Source organism: Dicentrarchus labrax, unplaced genomic scaffold (genome assembly GCF_905237075.1).
Source record: "Dicentrarchus labrax unplaced genomic scaffold, dlabrax2021, whole genome shotgun sequence".
Taxonomy (NCBI): Eukaryota; Metazoa; Chordata; class Actinopteri; family Moronidae; genus Dicentrarchus; species Dicentrarchus labrax.
In genome coordinates, this window is record NW_026136706.1 from 6,994,437 (window position 1) to 7,017,083 (window position 22,647).

The 22,647-nt window shown below is 40.4% G+C and overlaps 1 protein-coding gene across 1 annotated transcript in view; it reads right to left on the reverse strand.

The window, feature by feature from the left end:
* The window catches only part of tmeff2a (transmembrane protein with EGF-like and two follistatin-like domains 2a), a 101,263-nt gene that overhangs the window by 50,251 nt on the left and 28,365 nt on the right, over positions 1 to 22,647 (reverse strand). The window contains exons 3-4 of the mRNA XM_051405006.1: positions 11,253 to 11,382; positions 61 to 87 (exon numbers count right to left, since the gene is read on the reverse strand). Of these exons, the coding sequence (XP_051260966.1) occupies positions 61 to 87; positions 11,253 to 11,382 (157 nt within the window). The remainder of the gene's footprint in view (positions 1 to 60; positions 88 to 11,252; positions 11,383 to 22,647) is intronic.

A 22,647-nucleotide genomic window follows, 5' to 3' on the forward strand; every position in this document is an offset into this window, starting at 1 on the left:
CACATGTGGAGTTAGAACAGAGGAGGAGGAGGAGGAGGAGGAGGAGGTGAGTAATCTTACCATCGTCTCCTGATCCTGAGCCGGCATCTGCGGAGGAGAACAAATAGTTATTAACCAGAGGCTCACATTGCCACAGACATAAGCTGAATAAGCGTGTGTGTCTGCATATGTAAGTGTATGTCTAGGCCACTGTGAATATCTGCTTGGGAGTGTGTGTCTGTGGAGAGTAAGACATTTTGTGTGCTTGTGGGTGTTTGACCGCGATGAGATTTCTCTAAAGATGGTGCAGAAGAGAGAGTGGGATTGAACAGAGAAATGCATGCGGGAAAACAGAGAGGAGATGATAGTGAGGATGCCCTAAGGCTCTTGAGCATCATGCATCTTCCCCATTCTACAGCAGCACATTGATGATAACACCTCCAACTGTGGACCTTCCCGTGGCAGAACTGTGGGAAGGCACTCTGTTTCCAGTCGTCGATGTGTTTGTGTGTTAGCAACTCCTCGTCTGTGGCTTTCCCACTGAATCTGTGCAAAGCTCCCTCAAACACATTGAGCCCACTGAATTGTTTAACAATATGGCTGTGAAAGGGATAGTGATGAGCACTTAGAAGAACAGGCACTGTGTAACTTGAGCTGCAGCATAAAGCGATCTGCTAAAACGCCCCGGGCCAGAGACCAGACGCAGAGCCTCAGAGGACTGTAGGGGGATAATAGCTCAGCTCCATATGAATACCCATGTGAGACGGGTTCATAGCAGGAGGTGTACACACTAGCTGGAGTATTGGGGCCATCACAGCCCTAAAACACATGAAGTCTGACCAGCAAGCTGTCCTGATCCTTTAATGGCCTTGGTTCAATAAAATACATTTCTAATGGGATGAAAACATGAGGTCAGTGCAGACGGTCAGTTCTACCAAGGGACTCTCAAAGCAACCAGTCAAAATCTGATTGTAATCAGTGAGATTGGACTGCCTCCGAAATGAAATTACAATTATTTTACTGGCAAATTTGAAATTCAAATTTTTGGAAAAATAATTATTTTCTTTTGTTTGACAGATTTAATATAAAATAAATAAAACATTGAATAATTCAGACCCTTTAATAGTGCAACTGTTTTGTAAAAAAGGGTTGTGGGTGGAATAAATGCTTCTTAATAAACTAGCACTTGAGTGATGCATTTTAACTGATCTAAAAACTTTATTTATTTTATGTTTTTAAACAAAGATAATGGTCAGTGAATTATGCTGTAATCACATGATTCCACACCCTGTGGCTTTGAAAAAAATCTAATAATTTAACATGTGTTGATATAAAACATTGCCAGACAATGAACAGTAATGCACATTTCCATGGCCAATGCTCGATTCTAGGTATATGGATTGAATTCTGATTCAAGATGGAGTCTTGATACAGATGGTGTTGGGGACAGTGGTCTGTCTTTTAGTGCTAGCATCAAGATCTAAAAGCAGAGTTTTGAAGTGCAGCTAATAGGAATGAAAAAGGGGATTGTTCGTAGTGATTGGCTCCTGTGTGCACGGATGAGAGACTCTTCTCATCTGCTCTGGGGTTACTTAATTGGTTACAGGGAGTAAGGAGTTGCCTATAAAGATTTTGAACTGATACACTAACTGAAACAAGAGGGTCGGCTTACTGTACAGGGAGGGAAGCCGTAGTCAGAGCAGAACTGACAGGGAACATGCATGTGTACTCTGGGAGAAAGGGTTGCAAGTATAATGAAATACCGCACTATTGACAAGCCAACCGCAGGGGATGTCAAGCAACGTGACATCACACGTCTTTTTTAGTAGAAGAAGAAGCAGAAGCGTTGCCTAGGAAGATGCTCATCAACATCGTAAGCCATGGTATAGTCTCTTCTCGATTATTTCTTATTAACCAGGTCAAAGGCTTCATGAAAATGAAACTGGACCAGCTTCAGGTTGTGCAGAATAGAGCAGCACCACTAGCACTCATCATTTGTTCACTAATATCATCTATGTAATAGGCATGCTGATCTCACATGTCTGAAAGTCAGCTAATAGACAGAGTCTATAAACTGTTTAGTGGTAATAGTCCATCAACTATACTACCCACAATTATCAAACAAGGTACAGGAGGAGAACTATTTCAATAATCTAGTAAAACATTTTTTAAGAAACAAATAAAGTAGTTATTTTTCAAAGACAGGCCCACAAGAAAATAGGCTTAATTAGTCTTTTATATCTGTCTTTGTAGTATGCATGAGCAAATAGAGATTTATCATTACGTTTTACTGTATGTTGTTCTATTTGTATGCCATATGTTTGGTTTTGATGTCATTATATGGTGTAATCGTGATATTGTTGTATATTATTGTTTTATTTAGTGAATGTAATGTAAGTAAACATTTCTTTATTACACGGTTTATATGGACCTCAGAGAGAGTACTTGTTGCCAAGGTAACAACTTATCCAAATAAACAACAATAAGTCTACGCAGGCAAAATCCATTTAGGAGAGGAAGCAAATGCATCTCATCCCCTTCTTCAGTGAAAGAAAGCGGAAGCAATTTTTGTGTAACATAATTCAGAGTAAACATAATGAATGCAAGAGTAGGAGATTGCTCTTTCACAACAGAAACACTCTGATTTTGTTACAGTGCTCTGTAAGGCCATCCCTCCTGTGTATCCTCAAGGTTCCAGGTCAGAATCACTGTATGCATAACTCACAAATCAATTGAAATGTTATTTAAAGGTACCCTGCAGAGTTTCAGAGGATGCACCGGCACACACGCGCACATGCTGGTGACCATTCCTGCCACTGGTTTCACACCACTTCACTCATCGACAATTGGTAACGTTAATAAGCAAAAATGTAGCAACGCTCCAACATATGCAGCTCAAAATGTCTCTGCAAGTGTTTCACGAGACAGGTAATACATAGAGCACTTTTATTAGATCTCAAGGATCCACATAGTGTGTTTAGTTGAGTGAGACTAAACATAAATAGGAACTTTGACTCAACAGGGCAAATTTTAGTAAGGGAAAAAAATCTCTATGCACACCTCCTAAACTGCCCTTTATCTTACCTCCTTTCAAATCTGCAGAATCTCAGTGACCTTGGAACATGAGGGACACTAAATGTGCAGTGTTTCATGAAAAGGCTTAGCTTGAAGGATCAGGCTGAAGTCAGAAGGGGTTCATGGGAGATCAATAAAAACCTTTAGTATCTGTACAAGGGCAAAGGTTTGAGGAGAGAAAGACTGGCATTAGAAAATAGAACAAAATGGCAAGGGAGATAGGCACAAGCCTACTTTTCTGCCCGCTTGTCTGCCAAATGAAGGGTCACAAAGAAGAGATACAATACAATTTTTTTGTGAGAGGCACTGAGGAGCAGAGACGGAGTACCAGGAGAAAAAAAGTGGTTATCTTCGTTGACAATAGGTGATTAAAGTGGGTTTTTTTTTTTTTAACTTTTGGGGCGATTTATTAGAAGAGGAAAAAAGCAGAGAGGAACCTTCTACGCGAGCTGTTATTAACATTACTGTGCCGCTTACACCAGAGGCTATACTGCATTGCACACTTTGCACACACACACACACACACACACACACACACACACACAGAGCTACCGCCTTGCACATGAACTCACTTTCCACTTTCTCCTGTAAATAGGACTTTAATGTTAGGCTACATATAGCAGGAGGTTTTGTCTAACCAAATAAGTAGTGGCTCCTTACAAAAGTGATGCTCATATTCTAATAGACTATTTTTACTGTGGACACTTGTAATAGACTTTTTTATGATACACATTGGACAAAAGCCAGTACCACTTCAGTCTTTGTTCAACAGCTTCCAATCCCTCAAATACATAAATGCATATATGCAGTAAATACACTCGCAAAGACAATATGCAATATTTACAACGGCAGCATAAGGTAGATTATTTTGTCACGTTTTGGGATGTCGAGCTGTGGCATATACAAATCTGATTTTCACTTCTGAATTGGATTTGTAGCTTTAAAGGCTACAGTAGCTGTCTGGGGTGAGGTAGAGCACGTTTGTGCACCTTTGAAATAATGTTCCATCAAAGCATAACTTTGTAGGAACATTTTCAACTCTGTAGGAAACACGGATTTTTAATCTACTGACCACAGGGGTCGGTGGATCCCAGGATTCAGCAAGAATCTTTAATATTTTACTGACCAAATAGCTTTCTACAAAGAACACAAATCCCAAATTCTCTGAAGTGGTGGACCTTCCGGCCACCACTATATCACACTGTAATTTGCCAGAATTGCTGAAGTTTCCTCCCTGGTTGCCATTAGAGAATACTTTTCAGGTTCAAAGCCCCAACCACCCCGGAACCCCTAGCAATTATGTGCATATTGGATGATTCTCCATTTCACGATTTATGTCCGATGCCAAAGCACAGTGCAAATGCAGGAAGTAGCGCAACGAGGCAGAAAAGAAGGGTGTGGAGGTGGTGGGGGTGGATAGGCACAGACCTTTTTAATTAATGTTTGCTTTTATATTAACTACATTCTTTCCCTGACCTCAACTCTATCATTGCTTACATGCTCAGATATTGCAGGAAGCACATTGTTGGCATTGGATGTAATCCAGCATTTTGCAGAATCATCCAACATTAACGTTCTAGTCTGGCGACATGGACATTACCCGAACCTAAAATGTCTTTGAGAAAGACCTTGAATCCCCTCAGGGGTGCTGCTCTGTAGCTCATCTTGACCTCTGACCTCCTTGGAGGAGAGCCAGTAAAAAGAAAATCTCCCTACAGATCAATAATGTATTAGATTATCACTTAAGTACTTTGAATTCAGATTGAATTTGCAACCAATTAGCAATGACGAGACATGGATTTTTTTTTTTTGTACAGAGAATTAGTGGCGTATTGATGACCTGTGCTGTATGTGAGATTATACTGACAACATTACACTGATTCTCATTTAGCTCCTGGTCTACAAATAACCCAGAATGTGCTTCTTAAATCATCAGCCAAACATATGGCTCCTATCATCTGTCAGTGCTCAGGGATTGCAGAGCGACAAAATGGTGATTAAACATGTCATCAACATTTTAACAATGTGTCAATTAAACCCTCTCCCAGCTTCCCATTTAATGACTTCCTGGAAGTTATCCTGTTTACTTTGTAAACTGAGTTGGAAATAGAGCTGCAGCAATTAGTCGATTAGTTGTCAGCTATTAAAATAATCGCCAACTGTTTTAATAGATGACCTGATTTCAGCTTCTCAAATGTGAATATTTTGTGGTTTCTTTAGTTGTCTATGACAGTAGACTGAATATATTTGGCTTGTGGACAGGGGTGGAGTGGTAAATACAGTACAGAGGTGGGTCAACGGTGATACAGCTGATCCTAAAATAGATGAATAAACTCTCAGCCTCATTTCAAAGAGGTGGATAAAATTAGTTTACTTGGGTTTACCCCCCACTACACCCCAGTTATGGACAAAACAAGACATTTGAGAAAGTTACCATGGGCATTTTTCACCATTTTCTGACATTTTATGGACCAATCGATAAAATGATTAACAGATTAAACGATAATGATAATAATTGTTAGTTGCAACCCTTGTTTAAAACAATGCTACGTTAGAGCTTGCCTTAGTTTAACTCTCTCTTTTAGGGAAAATAGACATGCTTGATTTGTTACACTTTTCTAAGCTAATGCTTATCTGCTCCTCTCTGCGCTGGGCTAGCACCTGATGTGATGGGAAAGTGGTATCATCCTGTGCTAATCAGCTTTTACTGGCTTTGTACCGCTGAGAGCTCTTCCTGTTATCGACTTCAAAATCAGAACTTCCTTATCTGTCGGTGACATGACGGTAATAAAGACTGGAATGGACTGCAACTGGAATAAAGGAAGTGTAAATTTGCTTCTTCATCTGACAGATGTTGCATTGAAAAAGTCAATAATGGGCTAAAATACCCCAGTTTGTAAGATGTCACAAATTGAAACCTCGGTGATATAATATAGTGCATGACATGCACACTTGTCCCCAGCAGCCATTAAAAGATGCTTGTCCTTGGGGGACAAAAAAAAGACGGCTACGGTATCAAATCATGTCTATGCCTTCACGTCACTTAGCATGAAAATGGCACCTCAGCAGGCTTCCTGTTAACTGGAATGACAGCCGACTCAAACGTCTGGCCTCTTGGCCTCAGCAACATCCGAGAGGGTTAATGAGAGCAGATGAAACTGTGCTGTCAGGTGGCTTTTGGGTTCGGTAAACAAGAAGGATCCTTCAGTTCAGTACAGTAAACACTCAGAGACCTGGTAGTGGAACAAGATTTAGAATCAGATAGGGAATATGAATAAATAGCGCTCTTCCTTATCAACTTCTGCTGAGGTGATATCCGCTGTTGTTTCTTAAACCCATTTTAATTCCAGTATAGTACTCCGGGGCAGACAATAGTAACACATGGTTGTGTGGCCACTACTGAAAAAGACTAATCTGTCCTAAAAATAAAATCACAAGGGACAAGGGAGTCACCTAGAGAAGCAGTTAAGTTATGGCTGCTATATCCAGAAGATGATTTAATATGAAGCATGTAAATCAACGATAAACATTTCTATTTTTAAACCATATACTTTATTTAAAATACTTCAGTTCATGGTTCATCCTGGACGGCAGATGAGAAAAACAACAAAAAAAACCTCTCATTTTAAGGAAAACACAAGGATTCGTATGTTCAGGTGGTTATACATGAATGCAAACATACTGTTCCTACAATTTCTGCCAAAAGATCCACCTAAATGTTACACATTGGACCTTTAAAGAGAGTTAAAGGCATTCAAAGCTGGACAAATTAAAAATAAACAAATATTTTCTATCAACAATAGAGCAATACATGATATGTAATGTACAACAAATTGCTCGTAATGTTATCTCTTCAGTTCACCTCAGCTTTACAGAGCATTTTAACCATAGCTGATTATTTTTACTTTCCCGTTTTGCTTCGCTCTCACCACTCTCCTCAGTGTAGTTTCCAAAACCCAGAGCAAAACAGAGTTAAAACTGAATATTGGACTTAAATGCATGAGGTGACTCCAAACATATTGTCAAATTGATGCTACATCTCCTGGATGTTTTAATAGGCAAAACTACTTCATGAAGAAATAATGCCATTGCAGTTACACAGCTTATCAAAATTAAGGCTCAAAAGTCCGACCTACATATTAGACCTTAAAGTGCTAATAAATAAAAACTTGAAAATCTGAAAATGTACAATGGCACCTATGCAAATTCTATACACTGATGAAGATCATTTGATATGGTCAGAAGTTTCAGTACTGAGTCAAAGTGACATTATGAACACTTTTCTTTCACAAAGTTTCCCACTGAGATGTCCATTTCATGATATTTCTCACACCGGCGAGGGAAACAAGTATTGGCACCGGCGAGCTGACATATATCCATTACACTGTGTACTGTTGCCGCTAATGGGATTTTGGAGGATGGAAATGGAAAAGGAGGACAGGAACAGATCGAGGGAGAGAGAACAAGACAGAGAAGGAAGGCTTTGTGGCAGTACATGTACAGCCTTTCTTACTATCAGTAACTCGTATGACTGGGATTCGAGATATTATAATGTTTTCCACAGCTGCACTCATTTTAAGTTAGCTTAGCTGAGGGTATCAACTAAACGACTAAGTGGTGAAGAGAGCAAAGAGGAAACACTTCAGAAGTAGCTGCCTGCCCTACTTTTCCACATGAAAGGTTTGTGTGTAACACTTGGTTATGTAAGAAAGCTACCACACAGCAATCTCGTGTTTAATATTCGAATGAAAAGCGAGCTACCTTTACATATCGTCAAGATATCAAAGATTTCATCAATTGAAATTAACTGTATTTTAATCAGTGAGTGTCAATTATTTTCCCTCTTCATATAAAAGACTTATATAAGCTAGCACTAATTCAACAAAAGAATTGAGTGATTGCCATACATTTATTATTGTATTAGTGTGATGGACTTAAATACACCACTTTGTTATCTCATACCAGCTTGTCAGTAAGACAAATACTACAATAAAAACTGAATTTATATGAGAAAAGTTTAAATGTATTATTATTATTTTATGTTTTAATGAGTGCATCTGTTTTGCACGGAAACCTGTCTACCTCCTGGAAGAGCCGTTTCCTAGCAGGATCTGACCTTTTGGAACAAACAGAACCCAATAATGCTGACATTATGGCTGCTGATTACTCGTGATAAATTAAACCAAAAGCCTGAATAAATGATCGGGGAACACAATGAATGCAGTTGCCTCCACACAGAGAACCAAGTATAGTTGTATACTGTGGCCTTGTTTTGGATACATGCCAAATGTACTTATGAGTGTAACGTGAGATGCTGAATAGAGCATATAGCACCAATGTCATGGTCTGTTTGTCAGAACACTGCACCACAAAAACAATCCTTGTTTGAGCCCTGAATTATTTTTTTTTCTTCTCAAAAGTACTGCTTGTTGAATCCAAGAAAAGGGTCTTTTATCCCTTTCTCTTTCAAAAGATACACAAAGCAATATCACACACACTGGCTCACATGTCTTGAAAAGGACCTCACATGCAACCCACAAACAAGCAATTTAGAGAAAGGCTGGACATTTCATGTGACTCTGCCCAGTGCTGCCTACAGGCACACAGACACCACTGTAGTGACTGCAGTGAGAGTTCCACCTCAATCTCCACATGTTCCCTCTGCTGAGCTGGGCCCATTCAAAAGGCCTTTTAATGGACTTCTGCCGGCTCCCTGTAACTAAGGGTAACTGAGTCAGCGACTGCTCAACTCACACCAGCAACACTATCTTAGCTTAAGCAGTGATTCACACGTGCATCAGAAACAGACAGCTTTCCCTTGCCAGTGGATTCACTCATTCACAACTAAGCACGTTATTCAGAACATGACTCACTAATTGGTAGATTCAGAAAGAATTCATTTGTGGGCGTCAGGCAATGCTTTTTCTGAAGTATATCCTCATCCATTTGGATTTGTCATCATAGGATTAAACACATTACATAGGCCAAACCTAATTACACATGTTCTAATGAAATAAAAACCAGAGGGGGAAAAAAATCACCACCTGCTTTAGCATGTGTATGGAAATTTAATGGACTGCTAGGCAAACGTTACATAAATATGAAAATGTAATATATGTGTCATTAGACTAATTGTCAGTGTGGTAATGTTCAAAGAGCATTCTCCAGGTACAGTTCATGGCAGGGTATACAAAAGAAAGTGGCTGTTAATAGGATGCTGTTCATTGGTAAAAATGTGTCGTAATTAAAAGAGACAACTTGTGTTTAGTCATCAGGAGGAAAATGAAGTAATTTTATGAGGATCTTCCCAAACCTTTTATGACTAAGATTCTTTAACTTTATTGTACAGTGCACTCTGAGCAGCACTACTCTAGGTATCCACAACACGGCTAATGAAGTGACTGACCTTTTCTGACTAAAGACGCCTACTCAGCAGCTTAAACACCGAACCATATATCAGCAAACAGTAATCCCAATTATGTTAGATAATTACACGGAGAGCTTTCTCTTTCCAGCCAATGGATGGATGAAAACAACAGCGGATGACATCAATGAAAGGGGTAGAGAAAAGGAAACAATATTCTCAGGGATAATCTACAACAAGCCATACAGTTGTTGAAAAAAATAAAGATAAAAACCAGACAGAACCTAATCACACATTAATGTGAAGCAGAGAGGTGGTGGTTGCCCCTGTGGAGTTATTTTTTATCTTGGCAAAAGTATTATACTGCTTGTACCATGGCCACTTGCCAGCAATTCAAATATAGTTCATTCATGTTCCAAGGCAATAGACTCTTAGAAAAATCATGCTAAAAGTGTCCATGTCTACTACAAACATACTAAAGCTGGATTATCACAGTTAAGGAGTTTCCACCTTACTACTGTAAGCTCCTCATGCAGGGGCTGATTTACAGGTCACCATATCACTTCTTCACCTGTTGATCATTGTGCACACTATACCGATGTGTTGTCTATAATTAGGCCACGATGCACGTTCATTATATACCCCAGGCTAATTGGATTTACATCGTTTTCATTCATCATCCTAAGAGCACGTGTCCTGTAACTGTAAGTTGAGCTTCGCTGGTCCGAGAATCAATCAACTCAACAAACAACTAATAGGTCCTCAGAAAATACAGAATAATAAAACCGTCAGTGTCACATTTAACGCATTGTTTGCCATTACAAAGCTGCGAGCACATCATTAAAACATTCATTAAAACATTCTTTTTTGTACTTGAGAAAATAGTCATACAACAAGTATTTATTTGAAGAAAATTCAAGTAGCTTCACTGGATCCTTTACAGAATTAATTCAAGTACTCTTTGAAGAAGATGAAAGAAAACAAAATGTCTACACAATCGAGACAAAAATGAAATGGCCATCAAGATGATGTGTGATTCAGTCATTCAATTTTCTGCTTTATTGAGCATGCCTCTTGGCAACAGTGTTACAGTAACTACCTATGACAATTTGGCAAGTATTTACATTTTATGCCTTTTGACAATTATTTAAACATTACATAACGAAAGGTCACAGCTGTCAAGGTTTTTTTTTTCACTTTCTGTTTAACACACCGCATTTAAATAAACTGTATAATTAACTTGTTAAACTCTCTGCATTGCTCAACAGGCCTCTTGGCCAAATGCTGTCTTCATTTTCTTGTGAGGACATTATCTGGCATGATGCAATCTTCATCTGTTCAATGACGATACTTGTCACTGTCATTGTAGTTCGGCTTGTTACACTTAACTTGGGGATATTACGTCAGTCTGTCACCTTTAGCAACTTTTTCATCATGCCTTTTTTTTTGTAATTCCTTTGAAGCAATGCATCACCCTGTAATTACTGAATCCCATCTACTGGGAGCATTTGCATATATTGATGATTATAATATGTAAGCCTGAAAACTGTACTACAGTATATATAATGTTCAAATTGGATTACATTTCTAGCATCCTAGCTCTATATTTGCTTTATCATCTGCATGCTTACAGACAACTGTGCAGGAAATATTCAGTTAGTGTTATCTTCTTTTCTGTAAATGTTCAGTGTGTACTGCAGGGGAGTGTTGGCATCAGTGCTCCTCTGTATGTATGTGTGTGTGTGTGTGTGTGTGTGTGTGTGTGTGTGTGTGTGTGTGTGTGTGTTTGCGTGTGTATACATCTGTGTAGGCGCCATAATGTAAAGGTACATACCAGCAGGACAGGCGCCTTCTGACATAATAAGTACTTCAGACTGCTGCTTGCAGGCATCCCTGCGCAGGAAACACTCGTTCTGGTAGTTCTGATTGTTGGAGCCGCACACCGGGGCATAGTCATTGTTGCACTGCGGAGAGGAGAGGAGAAAACAGGTTAGCAGATAAGCATTCGAAAGTTGAGGTGTTGAGGACATTAAGGTTATCATATTTGAGTGTCCTCAAATATGCATGTGTTCAATCACCAGTCAGATTTCCGGTATAGTTGTCACTGTCTTGACCTTGTATATACTTATTTAACACTGCTAAGTACTTAGTCAAACGCTGTATGTGAGGCTTTGATAAGGGTCAACTCCATTTCATTAATGCCACTTTACAAATCAAATGACTGATTTTGTCATTGTATTTGCATTTGCCAGCCAACTTCTCTGCTCACCTTGGTAGTGTTTTCAAATGGAATGAAAGAGGGACATTGTGAGCTATACTAATATAATCCACAAATGAACAATAAATACTAATAATAGCGTACCTTTAAAAAGGAAAATTAAAATGGTAAATGGATGGTACTTGTATAGCACCTTTCTAGTCCAGTCAAAGCACTGTACATGTCGCATTCACCCATTCATACAGTGATGACAAAGGCTAATTCAGGGTTCAGTATCTTGCTCAAAGACACTTCGTCATTGAACTGCCAACCTTCTGATTAGTGGAGCAGCACATAAGCTTTTTAGCTGTGCAATGTAAATTTTGGTAACTTTGGTAACAGTTGCAAACAAGTTTTTTTTGTTTAACTTATATAGATTATAACTAGTTCATGATAAGTTGTTAAATAAAATGAGCCACTGTAGAAGCACTGTTGTATACAGATACATGCGGCAATTAAATTATACAGGAAATAACAAATACAGGATACTTTATCATCGTAAGCAGTCTGCACATTTGGCAGTTTGACAGATCCACAAATTAGTTTGGAGATGACTATCCACATTCAGTCACAAATAACAGTTGGACACGTGCCTCGTCAGCATTGTGTTTAATTATGGAACTGACAAATCATCACAGTCATGTCACAATTATAAAGGCCCTGGAAAATTTTCTCAATCAGCTTCTTACTATGAGTGACAGGATTCTACATGAACACGTTCATTTCTGCCAAAGTTAGGACAGTTTTTTTTTTTTTTTTTACAAGAGAGATTTTTGTTTTTCTCTGTGCTTGTCTCACTGTTTAAAGCTGACAGGGATCAGGTGATGACTATGCACCAATCAGCATTTAGCGACATTTGAATCAGAAAACACAGTTGAGTTTTTGAGTTTTAAATTCTTGATAAATACTACCTACAGACTTTTTTTTAACTTTGCTGTTGCTCATTTAGTCAGTTAAATTGTTTTCAAATTTTGCAAAAGATTTGCCACGCACTTCAATGCATCATATTCATGCTGCATGTATAACTTCAGAAAAATGGCCAGCATCTACAGCTGCTCCACTGGAGCAGTAGCAGGTTAAGTGACTTGCTCAAGGGCACAGAGCAAAATAGCTGCTAAGATAAGGGAGAACATTACTCATTTATTTCCCCACATGGATTGTTGGCTTCGGAGCAACTCTAGATTTTTCAGATGACTGATGGCACCAGAGCGCAGAGTCTTGGTTTTCATTTTTTGGGGGTCTGTAGAGGAGAGATATTCATTTGATTTCTATATTGATTCGCCTGTGCTACACTGCAGGAATAACAAACGTGATTATTCAATTGAGAAACATCCCCCTCTATTCCCTGGGAAGAAGGAATGGCCATCAGAAGGTCCTGTGAAATTCTCGCTCTGTAGTCACAGCGCCATAACCTGATTAAATTTTAAACTGCTGAAAAAATGGGCAATGTGTGAAAATGTGTTCCTGCTGGGTGTGACATCACAAGGACAAGGGGCTTGCTTGAAAGTCCCCACAGGAACCGGGCTAAGGAGCTCATGGCTCTTTGTCTCCACTTCTGTTCCCCTTTAAGTCTCTAATGGATTGACCTGGAATCTCTTCTCACTGGCCCAAATCATCTGGCTGTGCCCTCACAGAACATTACATGGCTCTCTCAAAAGGACATGAGTATGGAGAGGCGTTAACACATATGCAAGTCAGGCATGTGACACAACAACATAGCAGATACAGGCTCACACCAAACCAGTTAAACTGGAAAAATGTATTGTTTTCTTTCCATTTTGTCCCTGCCTCAAGTGTTAACATGGACAGGAAAAAGGGGGCTTTGTAAATATCATGGCACAATCCTGCTGTGATACAGTCAGGTGTTATGATGTAGTGAAGAGAAAAACTTTGCCATCTCTAACCCACTCTATGAGCACTCATTTTAAATCAGTCAGTATAGCCGATCACACATTACAGGTGTTGTCATTGACCTGCATTTATGTTTATTTGTAAAAAGTCATTTGGATTATTAAAAAGTGATTTTATAGACATTATTCAGCACAGTAGTGCAGGAGTTACTGTTTGCATGGTTAACAGGCAGCATTTATGAGCAGCAGTTGTTATAAGCTGCGCAGAAAGGAAGCATGGGAAAAGTGAGGGGGACAAAACATAACACTGGCATTAATGCTTACAGTGGCAGGCAGCCATTTACTGCATTTGCACCGGGTACATATCTCTACCCCACCCCATTGTACTCATATATGTAGTGGTAGTAGTAGTCCCTAATTTAAACTGTCCTATCAGGAAAAGGTAAAAAAAAAACCAATATAATGACAAAACCTCTCCTTACGTCCTTCAGTAAACTTCAATTTCACAATTCCTCCTACTCAGACATAAAAGTGGTTCTGCTGAGGACACAAACTCTGAAAGAACAGGTTTCGTCTTTGATGACCGTAACATTTCTTTAGAATCCTTTTAACAAATAAATAGAATTTTAATGACAACTGTACACCGACTGAAAACTTGAAACTTAAAATTGTTTCAGAGAGAATGTTCCCCTTCTCTGGGCAGTTTCTCTCAAAGGGCAGAAAGAAAACAAATCAAAAATGGTCAACATATGGTTGTTAAGAAGGTGGGTGCTTCCTGACAGGGATCATGACACTATTTCACGCTTGTTAAGTGTGTGACAACAGGAACATAAAAATATGTAAATGGTAACAACTAAACTGAGAGTTAGGCTGTATAAAACACAGTATATTCTATAGGCGATCACTGGTCAGACAGAGTAGGAGGGAACTGAAGTTTAGCTGAGACTGAGCAGAGTATCATCTGTCTCTCCTATTCCTTACCAGGCATTGGTTGTAAGTTTTGTTGTTTGGCAACCAAAAGAGGACAAAGAAGAAGAGATTTAGCAACGTTCCTATTGTTCAGGTGTTTTGGGTGCGGAGAGAGAAAAGAGGAGGGTAAACGTAAATTGTTTTCACACATGAACTCAAATCTGGCTGCTCAGCGTGGATGCCATCTGAGACACAGACACACAAGGTCTGATGGCCGCAAGGATAAGTGCAAAAATAACCATGCCATTGATTCAGGAGCCCAGGAGGAGCATCATAACAATCAAGTGCGTTTTTGACTTGCTGAGGGAAAAAAAAAACAAAACAGCACAATACACAAAAGAGAGTAAATGGAGGAAGAGGAGTATAGAAGGGAAAGAGAAACTGCACACTGGCTCTTGATCAAAGGAATTGAGATGCAGGAAGGAAAGAGGCTGCAGAGAAGAGGCAAACCTGATGACTGAAATTGGGCTTGGGGGGAGAAGAAGTCAGTGGAAATGGATGAGAGAGAGACAGAAGGAGACTGAGGGGTAATAAAAGTAAAGAAAAATACAGAAGTGAGATGGAGATGGTTAGTGAAAGAGAGAGAGCGAGAGAGAGAGCGAGAGAGAGAGAGATGGAGCCCTGGCTCAACAAACTTGGCACGATAAAAAAGAACCACAGCGCCTGAAGAAACCAAGGCAAAAAAAAAAAAGAACATCATAAAATTAAAAAAAAAAGAATGAGAAAAAGAAATGGGGACACAGACAGAGAGAGGGAGAGGAATAGAAAATCCCCTCAAAGGAGAGCGGGATAGAATGAAAAAATGGCAACCCCACAAAGGCGCTTGGAATAGCTTACTGCAGGGCCCGCGCTTTTTTGCCATCCTCTATCCTTCCCCTCCGTCTCCCCCTCCTCCCCTCACTCTCACACTCTCTCCCATCTGGCTCAGGCTGTTCTTAACCTGGGGACTCTCACTTTATGCCAGGCGTGATGCAACGGAAGGGAAAGCTGCCCGGCAGAACCCTGCGGGTATCTTTTAAGAGTGCCTTCTTTCCCGTGAAAACCCCCTCCCCACCCCATCTCTTGATCTTCCCAAGTATTTGGCTCTCACCCCTGCGGAAAGCAGAGGAGTGAAGAGAGGATGGGTGATTCAAAACCTCCGTCTCCTAGAGAGGAGGTGCAAGATGGAGGCTGCAGCTGTGTGCAAATTATAGTCTCACCTAGAAATACTTGTATCCCTTTTATATTTTAGGTGAGGCAGACCAAAAGTGAGCAACTTAGACAGGTATGGAGCGTAAATAGACTGCCAAACATAAAATAAGACAGCCAGACAAGACATAAATTATTTGCACCACTTTACCTTGACTGAATCTTTCAACTGATCTTCAATCAGTCCTGTTGAAAAAAACTTTGACACTTATCTGCCAAGTTCTTATTTATTCATCTGGGACTTCACTTGACGTGAGTGACAAAGAGAGCGGGCTGAGGTTACTGATGTCAAACTTTCAAACTGACTCGTATTTTTTCACACAGCACTTCTTTACACAGCACATGACCATAATAGAGACAAAAGCCTTCCTTGTTATAGCCATTGTCAGGGCGCTGCAGCTTTGATCCTTGAATTTCTTGATACCTAGCAGCGTGTGATGTTGACGGTCTGCAAATACAAGCTTCGTCAGCTGTTGCACTTTACTGTATGTCTGCCCAGGCGACTGTCAAGTAAATGTAAATGAAAAAAGACAATAGTGTCAAAAAAAATCTGGGATAATTCTTTGAAAGATAGGGCCATTTGAAGCAAGATTCAGGAGGAGGAAAAATGAAGTATGTTAATGAGAGGGGGGTGAATGAGACAGAAGGTGAGAAAATTTGATCCACCACAGTTCTCTGCAGACAAGGCAGTGGGGGCCATTGGCCAGGGCCATATGGCACGGCCTTCTGTGCCCGCTGGCTCAGGCTTTGCAAAAGTCGCAGACATTGCCCCACACCTCCGCTGTGACAAAACCTGGACAGTCGCGTGGCGTCTCGACCGAGAACACGGGGACAGCAGAGGTGTCGATGGTCTTGTGTTCTCGTGTGACTGGAGTGGCTCAGTGACAGGAAATATGGAAGAGAATGCACAGGTATTAAAGCAGGTGATCTTAAGTGCACTTGGTCATGCATTTCTGTCAAGACTTACATTTGCATGTTGTGTACATTTAAGCTAGTTTATATTGTTCTCCCATGTCATTTCATATCTTTTCCCACCCATTCTGGTTTTTTTTTTGTCTCTAGAAATTCAGTTTCCACAAACCTCCTGCAGGGGCTGCTGTGGTTCTGCCTACCCTCAACTCCCTTCATCTGAGTTCCAAGAGCTAAGCTTTGGGACCACAGCCAGGACCTGTTGTCTCCCTACCTGCCTGGGATCGGTGCATCACACACATGCACAGAAACACACACACGGCAACCGACGCTTCCACCGTCGGAGCACTTTGTACAAAAAAGGCATCTGCGCCTTAGCAGGTCACAACACACAACAACCTTGCAAAACAAGCAGGACCATCATCATTCATTCTATGCCTCCATAGCAGCTCCCAATGCTGACTTCACTGAGCATCCGACATAACTGCCGGCTGACAGGGGTGGAACAAAGACAGGTGGTGGGAGGAGGAGGGGAGGCAGAGGAGTAGAGGGAATGGAGAGTGAAAAAGCAGGTATGAAGGAAGACGTGAGGGAAAAGAGGGAGGTACAAGAAATAGAGGAAAGGAGATGCAGGGAGGCCAGCAGGGTCATGGCGTAGAGGGGGTAAGAAGGATGAGATTGAGAGGTGAGAAAGTGTAGGTGATGGGGGCAGGAGGATGATAGGACGATAGGAATGACAGGAATGAGGAACGATGTGGGGGAGTGGTGAGGGAATGCACAACAGAAACCGCATGAGAGGAAACCATACGAGTGGGAGACAAAGGAGAGGAGAGATGCAAACTGAAGGCAAGTGCACGCATCAGTGCGTGACCATGTAGCTGAGGGAAGGAGCATGCCAATTTGAGGGGCAGAGCTCTGCGAAATGCAGCAAGAGCAAACATGACAGGATATCAGCATCAATAAGCGAGAAAACAAATGACTCATCCGTCCAATGTTGCTCCACTCCACCCAAACTCCGAAATCTCCACGCATGCAAAAATGATCATTATTCCAAGCAACCATTAGTCAGATATTTGCAGATCTTGTAGCTAGAAGTCTCACCAAGTATGTGTGAACAGCAGCACAGCAACTGTCATTCTGAACAACAATTCAAAATGTTTTAGACGTGTGCTTCTAAAACTTTGTCATTTTAAATGATGCACTCATTTATATTTAAAAATGTATCTTTTAGTTTAGATGCAAAGTAAAAACTATAAGTCGTGCCACTAACAACCAAATCTTAATATCTTGAAAAGCAATCTTTAAAATGAAAAAGTTTGAAAAAAACTAAAAACATAGTGGTTCAACATGGCATTTGTAGATATTAAAACCTAATTATATGGTAACAAAAACACAACAAATCACATATTCAGGTGATTTTACACTCATAAAAACATACCTATGAATATTATATTCCATTTCTGCCAATAGATCCTCCTAAATGTTACACACTGGACCTTTAGATTGAGGCAGTTTGATGACGAAGTGAACCTTTTCTCATTTTGTTGGTCTTTTACTTTACTGCATTGGATTTATTTGGACAACTGTGTGGCTTGCACTAAAAATATATAACATATAATAATATAATAAAATATATTTGTATTGATAAACAGTAAAACATGTAGTGTGTGGAGTCATTACATTAAAGTTCATAGAGTTACATTTCTCTTTCTGGTGGCATTGCTAAATCACATTGATCTGAAACGGACCAAAATACAACAGTCGTCATTGTGGTGGAATCAAATAGCAAGAGGAGAGAGAGAGAGAGCGTGCAACAAAAGATATGTCTGATAACAGCGTTCCAAAGTTTTAGAACAGAAGATAAAGTTACAGACATTTAAGCCCTTGAATTTTATCAGCGCTTTGGTGCTCGCTCTCTTTATTTACAGGCTTTCAGCTGAGTCACTACATCTGCTGGCCAGACATAACATGCTGTCAGTCTGTGTACAGGTATCTGCCCTGTGGACATACAGAGAAGGGTAACACGTTCTGATTGAATAACTGAATTGAGTAATTGAGCATTGCATTATTTATTCAGTGAACGCCAAATTAACAACTTTAAATATTTAAATACATAATATCAATTACTAGCTGCTAGTTGTAACACCAAATAGCCTACAGCCATTGCTGGACTATGAAAAAAAATGCCTCTTTGAGATCATTTTGCATCTCTTTGTGGACGTTTTACGTTTCTTTGTAGTTGTTTGATCAACTTTCCAACAAGAAATGTCACTTATACAGACATTAAAAACCTTTCTATGATCAGCTAGCTCTGTATGACATTCTGATTCTGGTAGAGAGAAGGCCAATCAGATTTAGGACCAGCGAAGAAGAGGGATTTTTGCTAACTGTATCAAGTGGCTATTAATGGTAAATAGATAGTACTACTAATACTAATAGCTTTTAGCCTTCAGTTAGATAATTGGCTAGCTTGCAGTCCTTCTGACAGGCCAGTGTATGGTGGCAACAGAGTAGGTATTTGCAACCTTTCTAAGTTTCTCACAGCAGACACAAAAGTGTTCCCAAACATCAGCTGGGAGTCCCTGCAGTTCTATGGTCCCTGCAGGGTGGCCTCAGTCAGCCCCATGGGTCTGCCCCATGATGCCAGGTAACTGTACTTTAAATACCTTTACAGGGAGGGACCCAGGGGGACAACCTTACCGATGCCTCAAGTAATGTTTGTCAATGTAGAGGAGCAGATTCCAAAGTCCTCTCAAGATCCCTGTGCACCTCATGGTCAGTGAAACCTTATCTTAGATCTTGTAACTTTGCCTGTTGAGTGTTTGTTTAAGCATCCTATATGGCCCCCACATTACTGCAGTCACTGGCCCTAGCTGGCATTTAATCCCATCATCCATTTTATCCTCACAGGAGCGGATGTGGCTCAGGAGATAAAGCGGGTCATCCACTAATCAGAAGGTTGGCGGTGTGATCCCCGCCTCCTCCCTCTGCCTTTTGAAGTGTCCCTGGGCAAGATACTGAACCCCAAATTGCTCCTTTTGCTGTGCCATCGAAGGAAATGTGAGTGAGTTAGTTGTTTCTGATAAGGAGTTGGCACCTTGCATGGCAGCCTCTGCCATCAGTGTGTGAATGGGTAAATGTGAGCGCTTTCAGTGGTCAGAAGACAATGCGCTACATGAGTGCAGTCAATCAGTGCATTTACTTGTGGATTCAACCTCAGTCTCTACCCCTTCTGCTTTGGCTTGATCACCATAGTTAACACTCACTGCATGGTGTGCTTTCGGTGTGACAACAAAAAGCTATTTTCTCCACTGCCTATAGACTTAGAAGAAGCTTGCTGGACTGATTAACTTGCCTCTGAATGCAGCACTAAACTGACTGATTTTTAAAATACAGACAAAGATTGTCCCATGGGAAGAAGTAGGGTAGCAGCTATTTTCCTATCGGCACAGTTCTCCATATTATATTGCAGACCTGGTCAGATAATGACCAAACAACTGCCCCTTGTGAATAATCTGCATATACAAAGCATTCCACCAAGCCAGCAGGTGCTGTACTTGCCTCAGCACCAACACTCTCATCATAGCAAAATTTTCAGTGCACAGACACATAATGATGAGTGGGTGAGCCTCTAGAGCCCTGTTACAGGCTTCAGTCTCTGATCATTATATAAGAGGTTACAATATGTAAAGATCAATTTCGAAATTCATGAGTGAAAATTTCAAGGCACAGCTGGGGTACAGAGACGGTCCAGTTCTGTGATATTACACCACATGTGCTTACTTTGGACAAACTGGGGAAAAAGCTTTCGTCGGCGGCAGTGGGAGCCATGTTGTACTTCGCACTTGTACTTTGCCATGGAATATGGAAGTAAATATATTCCATAGCTTTCAAAAAGAAATGATTTCAGCAGCAAGTTTCCTACATGCAGTATTACATTCTTTGGCTCTGGACATAAATGCATCAAAAACTAACTTTGTGCTCTGCATGTCAATAAGGCCACGTCTTCACAACTTATTGAGATCCAGCTCAGTGGAGAGTATGGGAAACAAACGACAAAACATTTACCGCCGCGGCCACAACTTCTGTGCCCAGGGGCTTTTAGCCTTCAGTTCCCATTCTACAGGGGTTAATTAAACATTACAAACAAAAACACCAGAAGCATAGCTCTCTGTGTACCATGTGTCAAGGCTGAGTCCTAACTGCTGAGGCCCAGGTTAGAATACAGTCCGAGGCCATTTGCTGCATGTCGCCCCCCCTCTCGCCTCCTGCCTTTCTTGTCTCTCTCTACTGTCCTGTCAATAAAGTGAATGAAAAGCTCCACAACTAGTAATCACCATTAATATACTCTGCTGCTATTACATGTATTCTTTCTATGTGGGCCAATTAACTACCTGCAGGTGCAAGACAAGGTTGCTAAGCAGTAAATGACATACCTGAAAATATCCTGGTGTTTATTCTAATTTCTAAAGATGAAGGTTTTACTGACACTAGCAGTCAAAAGATAAAGTCTGTATAAGCATACATAGGTACAATGTTAAACCACAATGAACATTTAATACAGTACTTACACTAAAGAAATGGCCATGAATACATTTATACACATTGTTTCAACACTGTATGCATTGTAGGATTTGTGTTAATATGTTCTTAGACTGTGTTTAGATGATTATTATAATTTGACATTTTAAGTTATTCTGCTGTAACTTTTTGTTTTTTAATAATTTACTGATCAAGCGAGGCCATATGTCACTGTACGGATCCTCCATTTCTGACAAAATGTCTAAAGGCGTAAAGCATTTGATATGTGTCATCAACAGGAGATTACAGGCACTTCAGCTTCTAACACTGCCCTAAAACACGGTGCCACTTTCATCAAACTTAGACAGCAGCTGCATCAAGTATCAACAGAGACCATATCCCAAGCTAGTGATACGACTGGCTCAGTTGGGCAAATTTAGAGTGCTGCTATGCTAACACAGCAAGGGACTGCTGCATATGCAGCAATCTGGCAGATGCTATTCCCTGAGATGGTCTTAACTCAAATGGACTTAATGTTGCAGCCTTTCTGTCAGCAACTCTTAGTCCCAGGCCAGCCTACTGGTATGGACTTAGCCCTAGACTGAATACTTCTCCTCCCTCTGCTCACGCTCAAGACTAATGTCTAACTAGGACCATCTGCTCATATGACAGGGCTGCAACTTAAAAACCTGTTCAGTCCTTTTTGATCCCCATCTAAAGCAGTCACTGTCAGCCCTATTGCTAACTCTGAGCGAAGACTAAGCTTTACCATTTTACCATCAAGTATTACACTAGAGAGAGCAAGGCAAGCTAAGGCTACATCTAAAAACAAGAACCTGGTTGACAACACCCCTCTGCCCCACCGTAGTCACTTCAGTGCAGGGTGTTACTTCATATGAGGTCACAATCACAGCTGGTAGGCAATCTGTATTAATGTGGTGGGTATAAATAAACATGTAAACTGCTTGACGCACTTGCTAACCTCCAACAGAAATAGGAACCATACGTCAACATGGATACCGACCAACATCTTACCGCCTCAGTTATTAGGTTAATTCACAAGTTATATTATTTGTGTCTAAAACCACCATGAAAATCCAACTCGTGAAAATGTAGCAAATGTTTGGACACATTATGAAAGCAGTGTTTAACAAAACAGCCATTAAGAATTCCAATTCATGGGATATTGTAAATGATAAATGACAATCAGGTGATATGTTATCAATACCAATAAGAACTGCAAAACCCCAGTATTGCTCAGGTTCTACTTACTTCCATGCCCCCTAACTTGTTTGAGACAGCCCTTCATATTACAAAAGCTCCACTCCAACATGCAGACACAGGCAGAGTTGGTACGATGAGGCTACAGTATCTGAGAAGCATAATGCTTACCCTGCTAATGTTATCTTCAAGAATACTGCCAAGCTCACATCTAAATGAATGCAATTATGTTGACAATTTAACAGTGGGAGACAACAATTTTGTATGAATAAAGCCAAAAAAACAAAGCATGATTCAACTGCAAGTTGTATAAC